At 41.0% G+C, this 17,486-nt stretch overlaps 1 protein-coding gene across 1 annotated transcript in view; it reads right to left on the bottom strand.

Moving 5' to 3' along the window:
- The window catches only part of trappc11 (trafficking protein particle complex subunit 11), a 54,469-nt gene that overhangs the window by 17,551 nt on the left and 19,432 nt on the right, over positions 1-17,486 (bottom strand). The window contains exons 7-18 of the mRNA XM_080189423.1: positions 15,873-15,946; positions 14,923-15,019; positions 13,939-14,072; positions 13,608-13,755; positions 11,853-11,946; positions 6,295-6,374; positions 6,094-6,172; positions 5,906-5,960; positions 5,151-5,296; positions 2,788-2,849; positions 2,566-2,698; positions 1,709-1,839 (exon numbers count right to left, since the gene is read on the bottom strand). Of these exons, the coding sequence (XP_080045549.1) occupies positions 1,709-1,839; positions 2,566-2,698; positions 2,788-2,849; positions 5,151-5,296; positions 5,906-5,960; positions 6,094-6,172; positions 6,295-6,374; positions 11,853-11,946; positions 13,608-13,755; positions 13,939-14,072; positions 14,923-15,019; positions 15,873-15,946 (1,233 nt within the window). The remainder of the gene's footprint in view (positions 1-1,708; positions 1,840-2,565; positions 2,699-2,787; positions 2,850-5,150; positions 5,297-5,905; positions 5,961-6,093; positions 6,173-6,294; positions 6,375-11,852; positions 11,947-13,607; positions 13,756-13,938; positions 14,073-14,922; positions 15,020-15,872; positions 15,947-17,486) is intronic.

Below are 17,486 nucleotides of genomic sequence, written 5' to 3' on the forward strand. Positions count from 1 at the left end.
CCAAGCCTGCACAAACCATGCTGCCCAACTGAACTAAAACCCCCTACCCTTCCAGGGTATCATTCTGTTCCCATCCTATTCATGTATTCATAAGAAAAAATTAAGATCATAACAAAGTATACAGGGATTGCAATTGGGTTCACTGACAATTCGGAGTTTCCCTACCAAGAACACCCAGAAATATATTGGAGAGAGTGATTAGAACATGGAACTTGCTGCCCCAAGGAACAACTGAGGTGACTGGCATAAATGTTGGTAAAGGAAATCGAGATAAACACAAGGGAGAAGGGAATAGAAGAATTATATTGAGAGGGTATGAACAGGAGGTTCATGTGGAGCATAAACACTGGTGTGAACCCTGCTTCAGGGTTGTAACTTCTACCTATGTAGAATTTGTGTTTGCCCAATTTAGAGTGCACATACAGTAATACACTGCAAGAAGCTGGGTTTAGGAAGCAGCTACACGATGGAAATTCAAAATAACCCCAGGAATATGCTGGCCAGTCAATATTTATAATGAAGAAACAAGACAGACTAACATTTTGGGTGTGTAGCCTTTCAGTATAGTTCCTGCAATTTCTGTTCCTATTTCAGAGACTTGGGACACAAAATCAGAGCACCAACCCACACCCTGCATCCTCTGAAAAATGCACACAGGGATATTTAGATGCTCACCCAAGGTAAAACAATGCAGCTTACCTTGAGTACTTGGGGCAGCACGGTGGCACAGTGGTTACCACTGCCACAGATCGAGACCTGGGTTTGATTCCCAGCTTGGATCACTGTCTGTGCGGATTTTGCACATGCCCCCGTGTCCGAGTGCCCCGGGTTCCTCCCACAGTCCAACGATGTGCAGGATAGGTTGATTGGCCAAACTAAATTGCCCCTTAGTGTCCCAGGATGCGAAGGTTAGAAGGATTAGCAGGGTAAATACGTGGGGTAACGGGGATATGGCCTGGGTGGGATTGTTGTCGGCACAGACTCAATGGGCTGAATGGCCTCATTCTGCACTGTAGAGTTTCTATGATCCTATGATGCTCCGCTGTTGACTAGTTAAGACTACCCTACTCAGTATCACAGACTGCCACATTGCAGAAGAGGTCCTTCAGCCCATCGAGTCTGCACCAACACATGAAATGCCCTGACCTGTGTACCTAATCCCACTTGCCAGCATTTGGCCCACAGCTTTGACTCATTGAGGCACTGGCTTGAGGGTTATCGAGAGCAGAGCGGGAGAAATCCTGAAGCATAATATTAATACAATATAATACTAGCTGGAGGGATACTAATATAATATCTCTCCAGCTAGTAACTGTCAGCAACTGGGCTCCTGAGTCACGAATTCATCAACTATATTTTGGACTTCACCCTTTTGCATAGGGTTTCTGAGGTCTCAGTAGCTCCAGCTATTTGCACAACAAGGCATTCTTCATTTAAACCTCAGATTGCTGAAATGGTGAGCAGTGATCAAGAGTTGCCTTCTTCCTATCACAAGGATAGGAAAATAAACTACAGAACCATTAGCACTATCCTGATGAAGGTCAGCTTCATATCCCAATGACACACTGTCTTTAACCACTGAAGTATAGTTTAGGGTGTGACCTGACAATTCAAGCGTGCTACTGCCTTCCAAGAAAACACTCGGGTGAAAATCTTGCCTTTATAGGCAGATAAGGTCTTATCTCAGAATGGATCTACGTTTTCTCACCTGGTTGTTAAAACAGACACAGAGCTTTGAAAATCTAAACGGATGAGGGCAGTCAGCTCGGAGGTACACATGGAGTTGCACTGGGACATCAACATGGAAGCTTGGAGCCAGGAAGCGGGCTTTACATTCAACTACATAGAAGCAAAAATAGACACAAGAACAGAAGAAACAAACAGTGACTTTACACTGAGCAAACACAAATCTGAAAAATACGTTTCATGCTTAACAATCATGCAGAACGGCAAACAGAGCTAACAAGTTATTTCTAGGTCAGAGAAGCAGCAGAAATAATATTCCAGGCTGCATATCAAGGTGGCACAGTGGTTAGCACTGCTGCCTCACAACACCAGGGACCCAGGTTCAATTCCCAGCTTGGGACATTGTCTGTGTGAAATTTGTACGTTCTGCCCGTGTCTGCATGGGTTTCCTCCCACAGTCCCAAAGTAGTGCTGGTTAGGTGCATTAGCCACGCTAAAATTCTCCAGTGTACCTGAACAGGTGCCGCAGTGTGGCAACGAGGGGATTTTTATAATAACTTCATTAGAAAGCAGGATTAGGCTACTGAGTTGGACAATCAGCCATAATTGTGATGAATGATGGAGCAGGCCCAAAGGGTCAAATGCCCTCCTCCTACCTTCTATGTTTCTATTGCATTGTAATTTTGACAATAATAAATAAACTTTAAAATTTAATACTTTAATAAACTTTAATCATTAATCTTGCTGCAAAAGGAATGATAATCAGGCAGAGAGCAATGAGTCAAACCATCAACGGTTTGCAATATGAAGCTTGCATTTCAAGATAAGTTACCATAGATTTTATCATCAATTAAACATTTTCAAAAAAAATTAACTTACCAAATGGCACGTAATCTTGCATCTCGATAGTGAATATGTTACTTCCAGCTAAAGAAATACGGTCTGCCCATACTTTCTGAGCAGTTTTGATGGCCTTGGAGTCGCAATCAGGCTCTGGTGCCGGGCTTTCATTCTATGTATGTATGAAGGAAGTAGAGACAATGTAACTTGTCTTTTCATCATTTTGAAAGATTTTAAAAAACTGTTACTGCAAATACTAACCATCAACACTTTTATCAAATTCTTTTCTATGCGAGATTTCTGTTCGCTACTCAGTGTGGAAGCTGTCATTTCAGTAAAGGAAAAATCTCAAAGCAGTACCAAATGTGAGCTAAATTGACACATTTCTCAAGCAAGGAAAGAATGATAATTTTATGATATGGGCCAAAGTTAGCAGAGCTGAGCTAGGGCAACCTCCAGGGCCTTACAACTGGCCTCAAAACCTTGGTGGTGGTGGTGGGGGGGAAAGAGAGAGAGAGAGAAAAAAAGAGAGAAGAGACAGAGCAGGGCATAAAAATCAAGGTGGCCTTAGCTTCTCACCTGTCCCAAACTGAGGCCAATTAATGGTCACTAAGGGTTGCTTCCCACCCAACCTTCCCTGCTAAGCCCATCATGACATCCCTCCAGCAAGTACATGTGTCTTGGATCTTGGACTGAAAGATGAAACTGCTCGCAGAACTAGCCAATGGCCACCACTCTCATAATGGCTAAAATTTTCTGATCTTGTTCACAGCTGAGGTTTTCCAGTGCCACTGAAAGTGAATGGAGTTTTTGGCTAGAACGCCACGGTCGAGACTGGAGAATCCTGTTCGATGTGTTTGCCCAGCTGACAGCACTTCCTCCCACGTCTCACCTTCAGCCAATTAATACTCCTTGGAGCATTCCCTGCTGACATGTACAAGTGGAGCAGCGGTATACCCTGTCATTTGTTCAATGCTGCCCAAGATTTTGTTTCTGACTGCTATCCAGTGACCTCTGCTGGAAAGCCTGGATATCTACAAGTTTTCAGCACTATTTTTCAACTATTCATGGGATGCGAACAAAGTCAATATTTGCTGTCCATTCCTGATTGCCCTAGAGAAGGTGGTGGTGAGCTGCCTTCATGAACTGCTATAGTCCATGTGCTGTAGGTAGGAACATAGCAGTAGGAGTAGACCATTTGGCCCACAAGCCCATTCTACCAATCAACCAGATCATGGCTGATCTTCTACTTCAAAGCCATTTTCCCATACTATTCCCCATGTTCCTTGATACCTACAGGAACTTGGAAGGTACAGGCATTCTTTGGATTTTTTGTTCCGGTTTGTTTTTGGGACAAAGTATATACACAGTGAGTGTTATTCTGAAACCATTTATATTGGTCCCGGGAATGCTCGGTGGTGGTGCTGGGTACACCTACTTTGCTAGCAGTTTGATGTAGTTAAGTGGGTAATTCAGGTTCAATCACAACAGCACTGCAATTGGCGCAATTCCCTTTAGAATCTAATATCCTGTCTTGGTTCATTTGGGTGCGATACCAAAGGGTTTGCAGTATCAGAACTGGACCTCATCAAGAGTCAGCAGCTCAGTAACAATCTAGAACTAGGGGCATTGTTTTCAGGAGAAGTCTCAAGATGGGGAGAAAGGGAGGAATTTCTTCTCCAAAGCTCTTTAACCTTTGGAATTCTCTTCCGCAGACAGCAAAATAGGTCGAGAGTGGTCTGGAGGGTATTAGCTAGGAGGAGAAGTTGGATAAACTCGGTTTGTTCTCACTCGAATGACGGAGGTTGAGGGGTGACCTGATAGAGGTTCACAAGATATTGAGTGGCACGGACAGAGTGAATAGTCAGATGCTCTTTTCTAGGAGAGAAAAATCAAGTACCGGGGATATAGGTTTAAGGTGAATGGGGAAAAGTTTAGAGGAGATATGCAAGGCATGTTTTTTTTTAAGTACGGGGCGGGGTGGGGGGGACGCTTAGCAGGGTAAAATGTGAGGTTGTGGGATCGAGCCTGGGTAGGATTATTGTCAGTACAGACTCGATGGGCCAAAAGGCCTTCTTCTGCACCCCTTATGACTCTAATGAATGGACACTCTCCCACTGTATCCTATTGCCAAGTAGTACACAAAGCAAAAGAATGTCAACCTGACAGGACTGAAGGAGTGTTCACATCAGGCTATTCTTCTTAGAGGGACAGACATAGCTACATGGACACAAGTTGTGGCCACCACAACAATAACCACAGGATTACACTGTCACATGCACCTCCCGCGGCATAATTCAGGACATATTATAGAGACTAAGAACAGGAAAAAAATTTCATCTCTGCTCTCACTATACCCACAAGAACACAAGAAATAGGAGGAATAGAACATGTGACCGACAGAGTCTGCTCTGCCATTCAATATGATCATGACTGATCTTGGGTTTCAATTCCACTTTCCTTCTTGCTCCTCATAACCCTAGATTCCATGAGACACCCAAAATCTAAATACATGGCACTTACAACCCAGCAATTCGTTATTAAGAGGTGTCCAATATATAAATATCCAGTAACATAAAAATGTTGGAAACAAAGCAACAGTAGCTATACTGAAGCAAGGATACATCTCCCAAGTAGCTCCAGCGAGTAGGTGATGTAATCTTTGATTTGAGCCATCAGGTAAGCACATTTGAGTGCAGTGGTCAGAATAAAGGTAAGCAACTTCCACCAGCGTTCACTGCGGTAATCACACATCACGTAATCCAACAACCTGTGAGAGAAAGAAAATACTCAACAATAAGCTGGAGGGGAAAAGAAAAAGAGGAAAATAAACAAGTAATGTTCATACAGTGAGAAATGTTTTCCAACATTGGATGGACTGGAACTAAAATAGCCTTGTATTGGATTACGCTCTACATCAGAATTTTGGAAATAATTAAGGTATCCAGTAGTACAATGAAAAATGTTTTATACCACACCAGGATTCAAAGTACAAAGGCGTACACAAAAATACAGCAGCAAACGTAGTCGAGTACTGCTGCTTCACAGCGCCAAGGACCTGGGTTAGATTCCCAGCCTCGGATCAGTCTGTGCGGAGTCTGCATGTTCTCCCTGTGTTTGCGTTTCCTCCGGGTGCTCTGGTTTCCTCCCACACTCCAAAAGACATGCTGATTAGGTGCACTGGCCACGCTAAATTCCCCCTCAGTGTACCCAAACGGGTGCTAGAGTATGGCGACTAAGGGATTTCACAGCAACTTCATTGCAGTGTTAATGTAAGCCTACTTGTGACACTAATAAACTTTAAACTGGAAATACATTAAAATGTGACCATGCTTATCTTTTAATTAATTTTACATAATAGATAACGGAAGATACTCACTTCAATGCTTTGCTGTAGTCCTTAGCATAATAATACTCTTCACCCATTTGAACCACTGTCAACACAGAACAGCACAGTGACACAAAATTAGCTTTCAGAGAGGCAAGTAACCCACTCAAAAAATATATTGAAGAATGGCAAGCAGGAGGCAGGTCTGCTTGCAAGAATATTTGGTAAGGATTACTCACTCAAATGGCTCTTCATTCGGGGACACTTGTATTTCTTGAACTGAGCCACTGCGTTACTCAGGAGGGTGATTATCAATTCCTGACAATGGATAGATTAAACACACAATCAGATATTGTTCCCGTTCATCAAAACAGTTTAAATCTTGTGTCTAAATCATGTTGTATTCATCACAGGCTACATCTTTGGGAAAGTATACTTACAGAATGGTCAACATCTCGTTCTTTGAGCTGAAGGGCCAGAATACCAACTTTCTCTTTCTCAGGGTCTGGGGGTTCGATACCTGGATAGGACAGTTTGTAATCCATTAAATATAAATAATCAATGACATTGGAAAGAAGCAGACTGGGGAAACCTACTCGATAGTCATATTATCACAGTGGGATAATTTCACTGTTAGTAACAGCTGGGCTTCAGTTACATGTCACCAATCAAAAATCAGTGACCAAAACTGTTGCCATGGGGATGGAATGCATTTTTAAGGAATTCTGGGTGATTTCACACTTCCATTGTCATCACATCAAAACTTCTAAAAAGATGCATTCACCATAACATCACTATCTTTTAAAATGGACAGCACAGCGTTAAGCACTGCTGCCTCACAACGCCAGGGACCTGGGTTCCATTCCTGGCTTTGGTCGCTGTCTGTATGTTCTGCCCATATCTGCATGGGTGCTCTGGTTTCCTCCCACGATCAGAAAGGCGTGCTGCTTAGGTGCATTCCCTCAGTGTACCCGAACTGGGGCCAGAATGTGGCAACTAGGGGATTTTCACAGTAACTTCATTGTAGTATTAATTGTAGTAAGCCTGCTTGTGGCACTAATTAATAAACGTTAAACTAAAATGGTATGCAAATATAAAAGTGTATATCTAACTTTATTGCCAGCATGTACTTTCAATAATGCACAATCCTTTGAGCATTTTGAATTGATGCTAGTTTGGCTTCAGCTGGAATACTGTGTCCAGTTCTGGATGCTGCACTCTAGGAAGGATATGAAGGCACTGGAGGGAGTGTAGAAAAGATTCAGGTTCCTGGGATGAGAAACTTCAGTTATGAAGACAAATTGGAGAAGTTGGGATTGTTTTCTTTAGAAACAAAAAACGCGGTTGAGGAGAGATCTGCTGGAGGTTTTCAAAATCACGAAGGGTCCGAACAGGGCAGACAGGGAGAACCTGTTCCCACTCTGGGAAGGATTGTGATTGTGAAGGTACAGATTTAAAGTAATTAGCAAAAACAAGCAATGGTGATGTAAAGAAAGCTTTTTCACTCCGCGAGTGGTTGGTTCTGGAATGTACTGAGTATGGTGGAGGCAGGTTCAACTAAAACATTCAAAAGCAAATTAGACCAATATTTGAAAAATAACATGCAGGGTTTTTGGGGCAAGGCAGGAAAATGGAACTAAGTGAGCTGTTTGTTTGGAGAATTAGTGCAGACAAGATGGGCCAAATGGCTTCCTTTAGCACTGTAACAATTCTGTGATTCATTTAAAAACAAGCATATATGTTTGAAGGTTGATGTTTCTGTGCTGTTGATCTTTGCTCAATGCTCTTGGAATATGCATCAATTCTGACTGTTGGGAAACTATATCTTCAAGAGCTGTATTTTCTTTTAAAATTTGGAAGGACATTGTGTTGGCTGGTCAGCAAAGACAATTCAGGGAGTTAGGTCAGGAGCTAAAAAATAGGATCTCTAGGATAGTAATCTCAGGATCACTCACTGTTAGAAGGGTTTAGCATAACCTGGGACTAAAAAACTAACAGAACAGAAAGATTCATTTAGAATGAATGCAATGTAGAAAATCACAAAGTACCTGCAGTTACAAAAGTACTGTTTGTATAGAAACACATACAAATCACTGTTAGAGAACTTAAACATGTATTTTTGAAAACACATTACATTCTGCATTAAAAAAAAAATACCTTCGCCAACTACACACTGCCCCAAGGCATGGTGGATACAACTGAGGACAAGGAACCACATTCTTTGAAAAAATACAGCTACTGAGTAAAGCAAAAGGACCCTTTTAACAGCAAGGGTCTCATAATTCGAACAATCCCATTCGAATGAACAGATCAATACAACTTCCTCATAAAGAGTTGCTGAGACACAGAGGAAAAGAATTTCATTTACATATTTCCATGCCAGAGTGTAGAGTCAAGGTAAATAACCTATACTAATAATGATTGGTTCCTGTCCAGCAGGATAAGCAAAGGGGGTAGGCAAATGATTTTTGAAAAATCTGTTTTAAAGGCAAAAACCCTGGAGTGATTTACTGGAAATAACCTGACGAAGATAAAGTTTATGTTTTGGACTTAATTGTTTAAGACTTTGTTGAGTATGACCCAAGAAGGAAAAAAAAATCATCAGTATTCAACTAGGAATCCTCATCTCAGTGGAATTTGTCTGTACTTGGAAGCTCGAGGCTAAGGCAAGGAGTTGATTGGTTCTAATCTCCATGTCACATACATATGACATCCAGGCATATACTGAATGAGGCCATTTGGCCCATCGAGCCTGCACTGACACCCAGGCCCTATCCCCAGAATCCCAGATATTTACCCTGGCTAAACCCTTTAACACTAACGGACAATTTAGCATGGCCAATTCACCGAACGTACACATCTTTGTGGGAGGAAATCGAAGCACATGGAGGAAACCCATGCAGACATGGGAAGAATGTGCTAACTCCACACAGACAGTCACCTGAGGCCAGGATTAAGCCTGGGTCCCTGGCACTGTGAGGCAGCTAACCACAGTGCCTCCTTCTGCACTGTAAGGATTCTATGATCTTTTCAGGGCAGCCATACTTGTCCAGAACCTTTCACAGGACTTCCTGGTTCATTGTGTCAAAAGTCTTGGTCAGGTCAATGGACACCATATAATCGTATAATAATACATAAAATAGTTTTTATCCCCAAAAGCATATGGACATTCACATGGAGCAGACATCTCAAAGCGCTTTTTGATCAATAAAGTACTTTTGAAATGCAATCAATTTTCTGGCTTCGAAGTAAACTATTTCCCACTAATACCAGGGCAAGAACTGACACAAGTGAGAAATAATACAACAAATTGGCATTGCATCAATTAAAATTACTGTGTAGCCGTTACTTCAATGGATGGGATTACTTCGGTGGCACAGTGCCTTTTGATCGGTGTCATTTATTCATCTCACAATGATATACAATGTGGTATGTTATCAGATGCCTTTCTTGCCATCAGTGCCCACCAAGCAAAGCTGTGTATTGGCTCCAGTTCTGCTTACCATATATCCATCGGATATGCTCCAGGAAGTACTCAAAGATCTTGACACAGGATTACATGCTGAATTCAGGACAGATGGCAACCTCTCCTCCCTGCATCTATCCTGTCTAGTCCTGTTAGAATTTTAAAAGTCTCCAGGAGATCCCCCTTCATTCATCTGAACTCCAGCCAAAACTGCACACAATACTCTAAGTGTGGCCTCATCAAGACTCAGTATAATTGCAACAACACATCCCTGCTCCTATACTCAAAATCCCTTGCAATGAAGGCCAACATGACATTTGCCTTCTTTACTGTCTGCTGCTTACCTTCAGTTACTGGTACACCAGGAAACTCAGGTCCCGCTGCACATTTCCCTCTCCCAATTTACAGCCATTCAGGTAGTAATCTGCCTTCTTGTTTCTGCTTCCAAAGTGAATAACCTCACATTTATACATATTATACTGCATTAGGCATTGATTTGCCCATTCAGCCAACCTGTCCAGATCATTCTGATGTATCTCTGCATCGTCATGGTTCACTCTCCCCACAACTTGGTATCATCTGCAAACTTTGAGATGTTACATTTTGTTCCCTCATCCAAATAGTTTATATTGTGCAAAAAAAGGGATCAACAAATTAATAATAGGATGAATAGTCCTGGGGGTGATTCTGTGTTCAAGCAGTTTTGGTTTAGATTTTAGCAGGCTGCAGAAAATCTCTCTCTCAAAAGGGTTTAGGGGAAATTTCGCATGTTGGCCAAAATAATTTAAATCACTTGTTAACTGAAAGACTCCTAACAATGAGTTGGACTTTTGGCATAGTCAAGCTGAGGTCAGCGTGTTTTAGAAGCAAATCCAGAATTTTAGAGTATTAGAACCAAGACCATTCTGACCCAAGGAGAACAGGTCAGAACGCCTAAGTTGAATGGGGAGTCTGCAACCAAAGGAAGATTGGAAAAGACTTGAAGGGACAATCTTGCCAAAAGGAAACAAAAGGCTCAAGAAATCTCCATCCTTACACAATCCTGCGTAGCAGTACACAAACCATGTGGTTAACCTTATAATGTGAGAAAGATCTGATCAGAATTCACTGGGGGCAGAAGGAAATGCGATTTAAGAATTCAGTTTAGATTACAACTGAGTTTTTGTTGTAACTTTAACATATTTGACTGTTTTAATCTTTTTTAATTTTTGTGTTAATTTTTTTATTTGAACCGTAAACATTGCAGCTTCCTTTTTTAGTTTAGAAACCTGGGGTTTTGGATTCAAAACAAAGTTATCGATCTCCACCAAGATCACAACAGTGAAACGGTATGATTGAATTGAAGTCTTTTTTTGAACGACAATATAACTCAGCGATTTGACTCATGAATAACCTTTGAAATCTAAACAACGAACAACACCAGCACAGGTTTTGACCAGCGGTGACACATAATTAAATATCACAATAACCAATACCTTGAGCACACTGGGACAGCTTCATAAGGAAACAGACCTGCTAAACTTGCCTCGTTGCTGATCAGAACATATATTGCTCTGTGGCCAAATTCCCCTCCAACTCAATTTTCAACTTTGCTGACATGACTGTAGTGGGTCAGGTCTCAAACAACGACGAGACAGAACACAGGAAAGAGAGGGGGAATTTGGTGCAGCAACAATAATCTCTCCCTCAATATCAACAAAACGAAGGAAAGTCTTCAATTTCAGGAAACGTAAAAGGAGAACATGTCCCTGTCTACATCAATGGGGACGAGGTAGAAATGGTCAGAAGTTTCAAGTTTTTAGGTGTCTAGCTCACCAACAACTTGTGCCGGTCCCCCTCATGCCAACACTATAGTTAAGAAAGCCCACGAACACCTCTAATTTATCAGAAAACTAAGGAAACTTTGCAAGTCAGCTACAACTCTTACCAACATTTATAGATGCATCATAAAAACACCCTTTCTGGTTGTAACACAGCTTGGTATGGCTTCTGCTCTGCCCAAGACCGCAAGAAGCTACAAAGGGTCATGAATGAAGCCCAGCCCATCATTCAAACCAGCCTTTCATCCATTGACTCCATCCACACTTCCTGTGCCTCGGAAAAGCATAACCAAGGACTCCACACACCCACGACATACTCTCTTCCACCTTCTTCCACCAGGAAGAAAATACAAAGGTCTGAGGACATGTACCAATCAATCACAGCTTCTTCCCTGCTGCCATCAGATTTTTGAGTGGACTTGCTTCTCATTAAGTTGATCTTTCTCTGCACCCTAGCTATGACCGTAACACTACATTCTGCACTCTCTCCTTTCCTCCTCTATGAGCAGTATGCTTTGTCTGTACAGCACGCAAGAAACAATACTTTTCACTATAAATAATACGTGGCAATAATAAATCAAATCAAACATTTAAAAACGTATAATGAGAGGAATTCCACTACAAGATTTTAAAAGAGCCTTTCCAAGATCAGTTTTCACTCATCAAAACTTTTCACTTCATTAAATTATTCTGATGGTAATTCCTGCCTTACTTTGATGACTTTGCCTCCAAGGTCTTTGCCCAAAGAAGTCCAACACTCCAGCAGGTGTCTCCAAAGGATCAGGACTGGGATAGGTGGTAGAGGACTATGAAGAATAAACATAATAATAGAGTTAATACATAAAGAAACTAATCATTCAAACATTTCAGGTGAAGAAATTTAAAACTGTCAAACAAGAGAAATTCATTTCATCCCTTCAATCTTTAATGTGTTATTCAGCTATGCTGATGACAGCAGATCATGGACTCCCAACAAAACATGCAACATAGATGGATATTGAACTGAAGCACTGTTGTTATCAATATGCATGCTTCAATCACAGGAACAAATGGGACCTTGCTTAGGAACTGGGATATGCTTTACATAAGTTAAATGAACAAAACAACAATGACGTAGCCATGTGTATACAAAGTGAAGCCATGATTACCCACCAGGAGGTAAGTTGCCCATGGATAACTGAAAGCACCCAAACCGCATGAACAAACTGCTGCCAAGGTTTGAATATCCCAGTCCGTCTTGCACTCTCCATTGATCTCTCTGGTCAGCACACCACTCAACTGCCTTGTTCTCCCTGGCAAGATCAACTGGAGCTGGAACTGCTGAATGAACAATTAATTCTAGCAGCTCCAAGCCCTGACCACCCAGCTGGACAAAAATGCTCTTTTAATTGCCAACTACATCCTTCTGTTATTCCTCACCCCCAGTGATCTATTGTGCAGTCTCCTCAGTTGAAATTTTTAAAAAATTCATTCATGGGACATTGGCATCGATGACTGGCTAGCATTTATTACCCACTGTACACAGTGTTAGCCCTGCTGTCTCACAGCACCAAGGATCCAGATTGATTCCCGGCTTGGGTCACTGTCTGTGCTGTGTCTGCACGTTCTACCCGCAGTTGTGTGGGTTTCCTCCAGGTGTTCTGGCTTCCTCCCACAGTCCGAAAGACACATTGGCCATGCCAAATCCTCCCTCAGTGTGCCAGAACTGAGCCGGAGCGTAGTGACTAGGGGATTTTCACAGTAACTTCATTGCAGCGTTAATGCAAGCCTACTTGTGACATTAATAAATAAACTTTTTAAACTTTATGGAATAGCTTTTTATCATGTCTGGTAGCTATGGTTAAACTGACTGATTGCACCATTGGAATATGTTGAGCAAGAGATAAGTTGAAGCAAGTGACGGAAGGAACATTCTGACAGCCCCAGCTTGCATGGGTCTACCATTATTCACAACAATTTTGTGCATGATTGAGAACATGGAGAACAGGAGCATAAGAAAACTAATGTGGCACTATAATTATTGTAATTTGCAAAATACTCAGGACCAAAAAAATGCTATAGAAATTTCTCATAACTGAATTTACAGGCATTAAGTCATTCAAAAGAATTATGCATTATGCTGTGATGGCATTAATTATCATTGTAAAGATATGCATATGCATGGGTCAAGTGTTCAATAAAGATAAATTTCCCTCCTGTACATGATGATTTAAAACAGAATTCTCTCGAGATACAAATTAAGGGCTTAGAAAATTTAAGCCACAAATTTATTTCTTTGCGGCTAATGACCTCCTTCCTCCCCACATACAGAAATCAACAAGTAGCAGCAGCCGAAGTAAAAGAAAAACTTTTCAATGTTGTATTCTAGCCAGCTACAAATTTGATATGTTTATATTCTATTATGGTATTAATAATCTCAAACTATCAGAAAGAGCTAAACTCTATATTTGTTGGAAACTTTACATACATCATGGTTGCAGAGCTGATTTGCCAGTTGTTTGCGTTCCTGCGCATAGTATGCTGCCTGTTGGTAATAGAAACCCGGGTTCTGGGTCTGAATTGCTGTGAGGCCAAGCTTAATCGCTTCGTCAAACAAATCTCCAAATGCTTGAAATCTAACAAAGAGAGAAAAAGGGAAGCATTACAATTAAGTTCCCAGAGGACAACCAGCTTCATCAATAGGTAGGTGAAGAAAATATAGATAAAGAAATAAAGTTTTATCACACCATAATGTATGCATATAGCATGCTTGGGGCAAAGGAGCAATTACAAGTTTTGAAAATTCAGTAGGATCATACTGTTTAGACATCCAGGCGGTGTGTTCAAATGCCAGTTCTGCACTCCCTATCTTCTTTTTGCACAAATCCACATGCTTACGGAACTGTGCAATGGCGTCCAATGGTGCATTGTGCTGGAAACATAAACGACAAATCTGGGAGAAGAGAAGCAGAAAGCAAAATTAAAAATGCATGCCCTTGTCAATCCTATCCCAATGTATTTATGGCAACCATATCATTCATGAATTGTGATCCAAACTTCCATGTCTGTTTTAGGTCCGGCACAGCATTAAAGATGAATTGTAAATACATCAATCCAAACTTCTGCTTTGAATAATACATCGGTGCACCTTTTTTACTGCTTAAAAGAACAAAACTTGCAAAATCAGGTTCGTGACCAAAGTCTGACAGGATGGAACGTTGTTGAGTTTACAGTGGGGATACAATACATTAATGAATCAACTGTATTTTACTTCTAAAAGTAATTCGTTAAAGATAATCTGTTAAGTGAAAAATATGACTCCTCCCAACTTTACTTCTATTCAACCATTTTGAAAGTCTCACTATATATTTATTTCAATAAAAATAACTATAATAATTTCCAATTCAGCACATTCTGAAGGAGCATCTCGTACATGATAATATTCATGCTTGCATCAAACAGACAAGACTATAGAACTTCAAACTGCTCTACACAAGATAAAATAGAACTAAAATGAATAGGCAAATGGATGGAAATTATGCCATAGATGTTCGATTTTCAGAACAGGCTGTTCAAGACTTAAAAATCTATGAGGTCATTCGATTGCAGACTCTGTTAATTTTTTGTTGCTTTTCAATATTTTCAAGATTAATAGTGTTGCTTACTTTTGAAAAGCAAAGTTGCAAAACTGCTGTAATAAATAAACGAGAGTTGCTTCCAGCTATTACACTCTCCTATGCGATGCAGTTAATTCTACAATCAGCTGGCAAAATAATACCACAACTAATAAGTTGCGTAATCACCTTATAGTTGATGAATCCAGCCATGGTCTTGATTTCGAGCATGTTGGTCTCATGAGCTCTCAGTTCATGCACAAGGTTATAAGCTGTTCTGTAGTTTCTGAAAATTAAGATTTAAAGTTAAAGTTAATTTATTAGTCACAAGTAAGGTTTACATTAACATTTGAAGGAATTTACTGTGAAATTCCCCTAGTCACTACACTCCAGCACCTGTTCGTGTCAATGCACCTAACCAGCACGTCTTTCAGACAGAGAGGAAACCGGAGCAACCGGAGGAAACCCACGCAGACAAGGGGAAAACGTGCAGACTCCACACAGTGGCTCAAGCTGGGAATCAAACCCGGGTCCCTGGCACTGTGAGGCAGCAGTGCTAACCACTGCCACCGATACCTTTAAATAAATAGACCCCCGAGGTAGAGTGGGTTTAGGATGAACATTCAAGTGTTATAGCAAGTACCAAGTTTTACAATAGGCACAATGTTGACAAAATGCAAATTCAATCACATTAACTCAATGCTGCATTATGCTAGGTAGAGTTGGAGGGGTGGAATGGTGGGGGCTGGGGAGGAAGAGGGGGAGATGAGCAATTGATTGGTCAGATTGGCAATCGTAAAAACGGAAAGCTGAATGCTACTTCCATTTCAAACACTGTGGATGAAGACATGCTATTCACTGAGTAGTAATGGGAACTGATTGTTGTTCCTGTTTATTTCTCTGCCGCAATCCCCACACATTACGAGATATGAAAATGTTTTAGCTTGTGGTGAAGAGGTGATTGGAGGTGATTTAAAAAAAATCAGAACTCATTTTGCACACCACCCCCCCCCCACCCCCCAAGTCAGGTTTTTGTTCAGGTCAATTGAAATCCAGACGCTTAGACAAAATAAATAGAAACCAAGTATAATGATGAATTAACAAAGGTCAAGAACGCTAATAATTAACAAAAGCCTTACTTCAATGCATTTTGTGTATCCTGCTTCAGTTCACTGAAGAAAGCTGTTTTGAACTGATGTCTCACAAATAAGAGCTAGCAAAAAAAAACACATTTAAAGTACAAAGTAAGAATTTTGGCATTCTTTAAATCAGATGCTTTTGACATAGACAGATTGTGCAGTGTAACACACTGCTGACTGGACTGTAAATAGGTTCCACAATGGGGTGACTTTTCACGTCTGGATGCATGCTGTTAACATATTAATCATTTCCAAGGAGTTTTAATTGGTTATATGAAGTGCAATAACTCCAAAATGACTGACATGTAGCTTACAAATGAACGTGTATTACGTCAGCCCAAGTAATAAACCCAAATAAATAATTTATCATTGCTTCCTACACATATCCCATTTCATTACAGATGTAAAATAATAGTTTTACAATATAAAGCCACTAGTCTGGATTTTGCCAACAGTTAACTTACATCCAATTTACTTACGTCCAATTTACTTAAATTACATTTATCTGAATTCAAGTAGCAAACACTTACAACACTAGTCTTAAAAAGACACAGTACGTCTCTGTGCTCCAGACCCCAGGTTGCCCATTCAGCAACGCCATGGGTTTGGGAGATTCTTCAGCCTTTTATATAAAATAGTCAAAGGTTGAAGATTTACAGAACATCTAATTATGTAATGCAATTAACAAAGAAAAACAACCCTTTGACTACTTTTCCAATCATAATTATGACGTGGAGATGCCAGTGTTGGACTGAGGTGGACACTTAACCTGATGAAGGAACAGAACTCAAGATTTCAAATAAACCTGTTGGACTATAATTTGGCATCATAATTATGGTTGCCATCCCTACCAGATTGCCTAGAAGAAGTGTACGTGAATAGGTTGTGGCTACTTTGTAATATCAACCATTACATGTTGCCGTTAGAAATGGTAATGTCAGCTCACAACTGCTCACTGCAAAGAGCCAGCCCACACTTAATGGTGACTGAAAGCCACACTGGCTACTCAGATCCCACGTGGAACATTGCTGCAGTTTTGCGCCCATATCTAAGGAAGGATGCACTGGCCTTGGCAAGGGTCACAAGAATGATTCCTGGAATGAAGAGCTTGTCATATGAAAATGGTTGAGGACTCTGGATCTGTACTCATTGGAGTTTAGAAGGATGAAGGGGGATCCTATTGAAACTTACAGGATACTGAGAGGCCTGGATAGAGTGGACGTGGAGAGGATGTTTCCACTAGCAGGAAAAAATGGAACCAGAGGGCACAACCTCAGGCTAAAGGGACAATCCTTTAAAATAGGGATGAGGAGGAATTTCTTCAGCCAGAGTGGTGAATCTGTGGAACTCTTTGCTGCAGAAAGCTGTGGAGGCCAGGTCATTGAGTGTCTTTAAGACAGAGATAGATAGGTTCTTGATTAATAAGGGGATCAGAGGTTATGGAGAAAAGGCAGGAGAATGGGGATGAGAAAAATATCAGCCATGATTGAATGACAGAGCAGACCCGATGGGCCTAGTGGCCTAATTCTGCTTCTACGTCTTATGGATATACCACACACAGTGCAGAAGGCCCATTCAGCCCAACGTGCCTGCACCCTTTCCACTCCTCCCCGA

This window comes from Carcharhinus amblyrhynchos, chromosome 5 (genome assembly GCF_965287045.1).
Source record: "Carcharhinus amblyrhynchos chromosome 5, sCarAmb.v2.hapA, whole genome shotgun sequence".
In the NCBI taxonomy this organism is placed as follows: domain Eukaryota; kingdom Metazoa; phylum Chordata; class Chondrichthyes; order Carcharhiniformes; family Carcharhinidae; genus Carcharhinus; species Carcharhinus amblyrhynchos.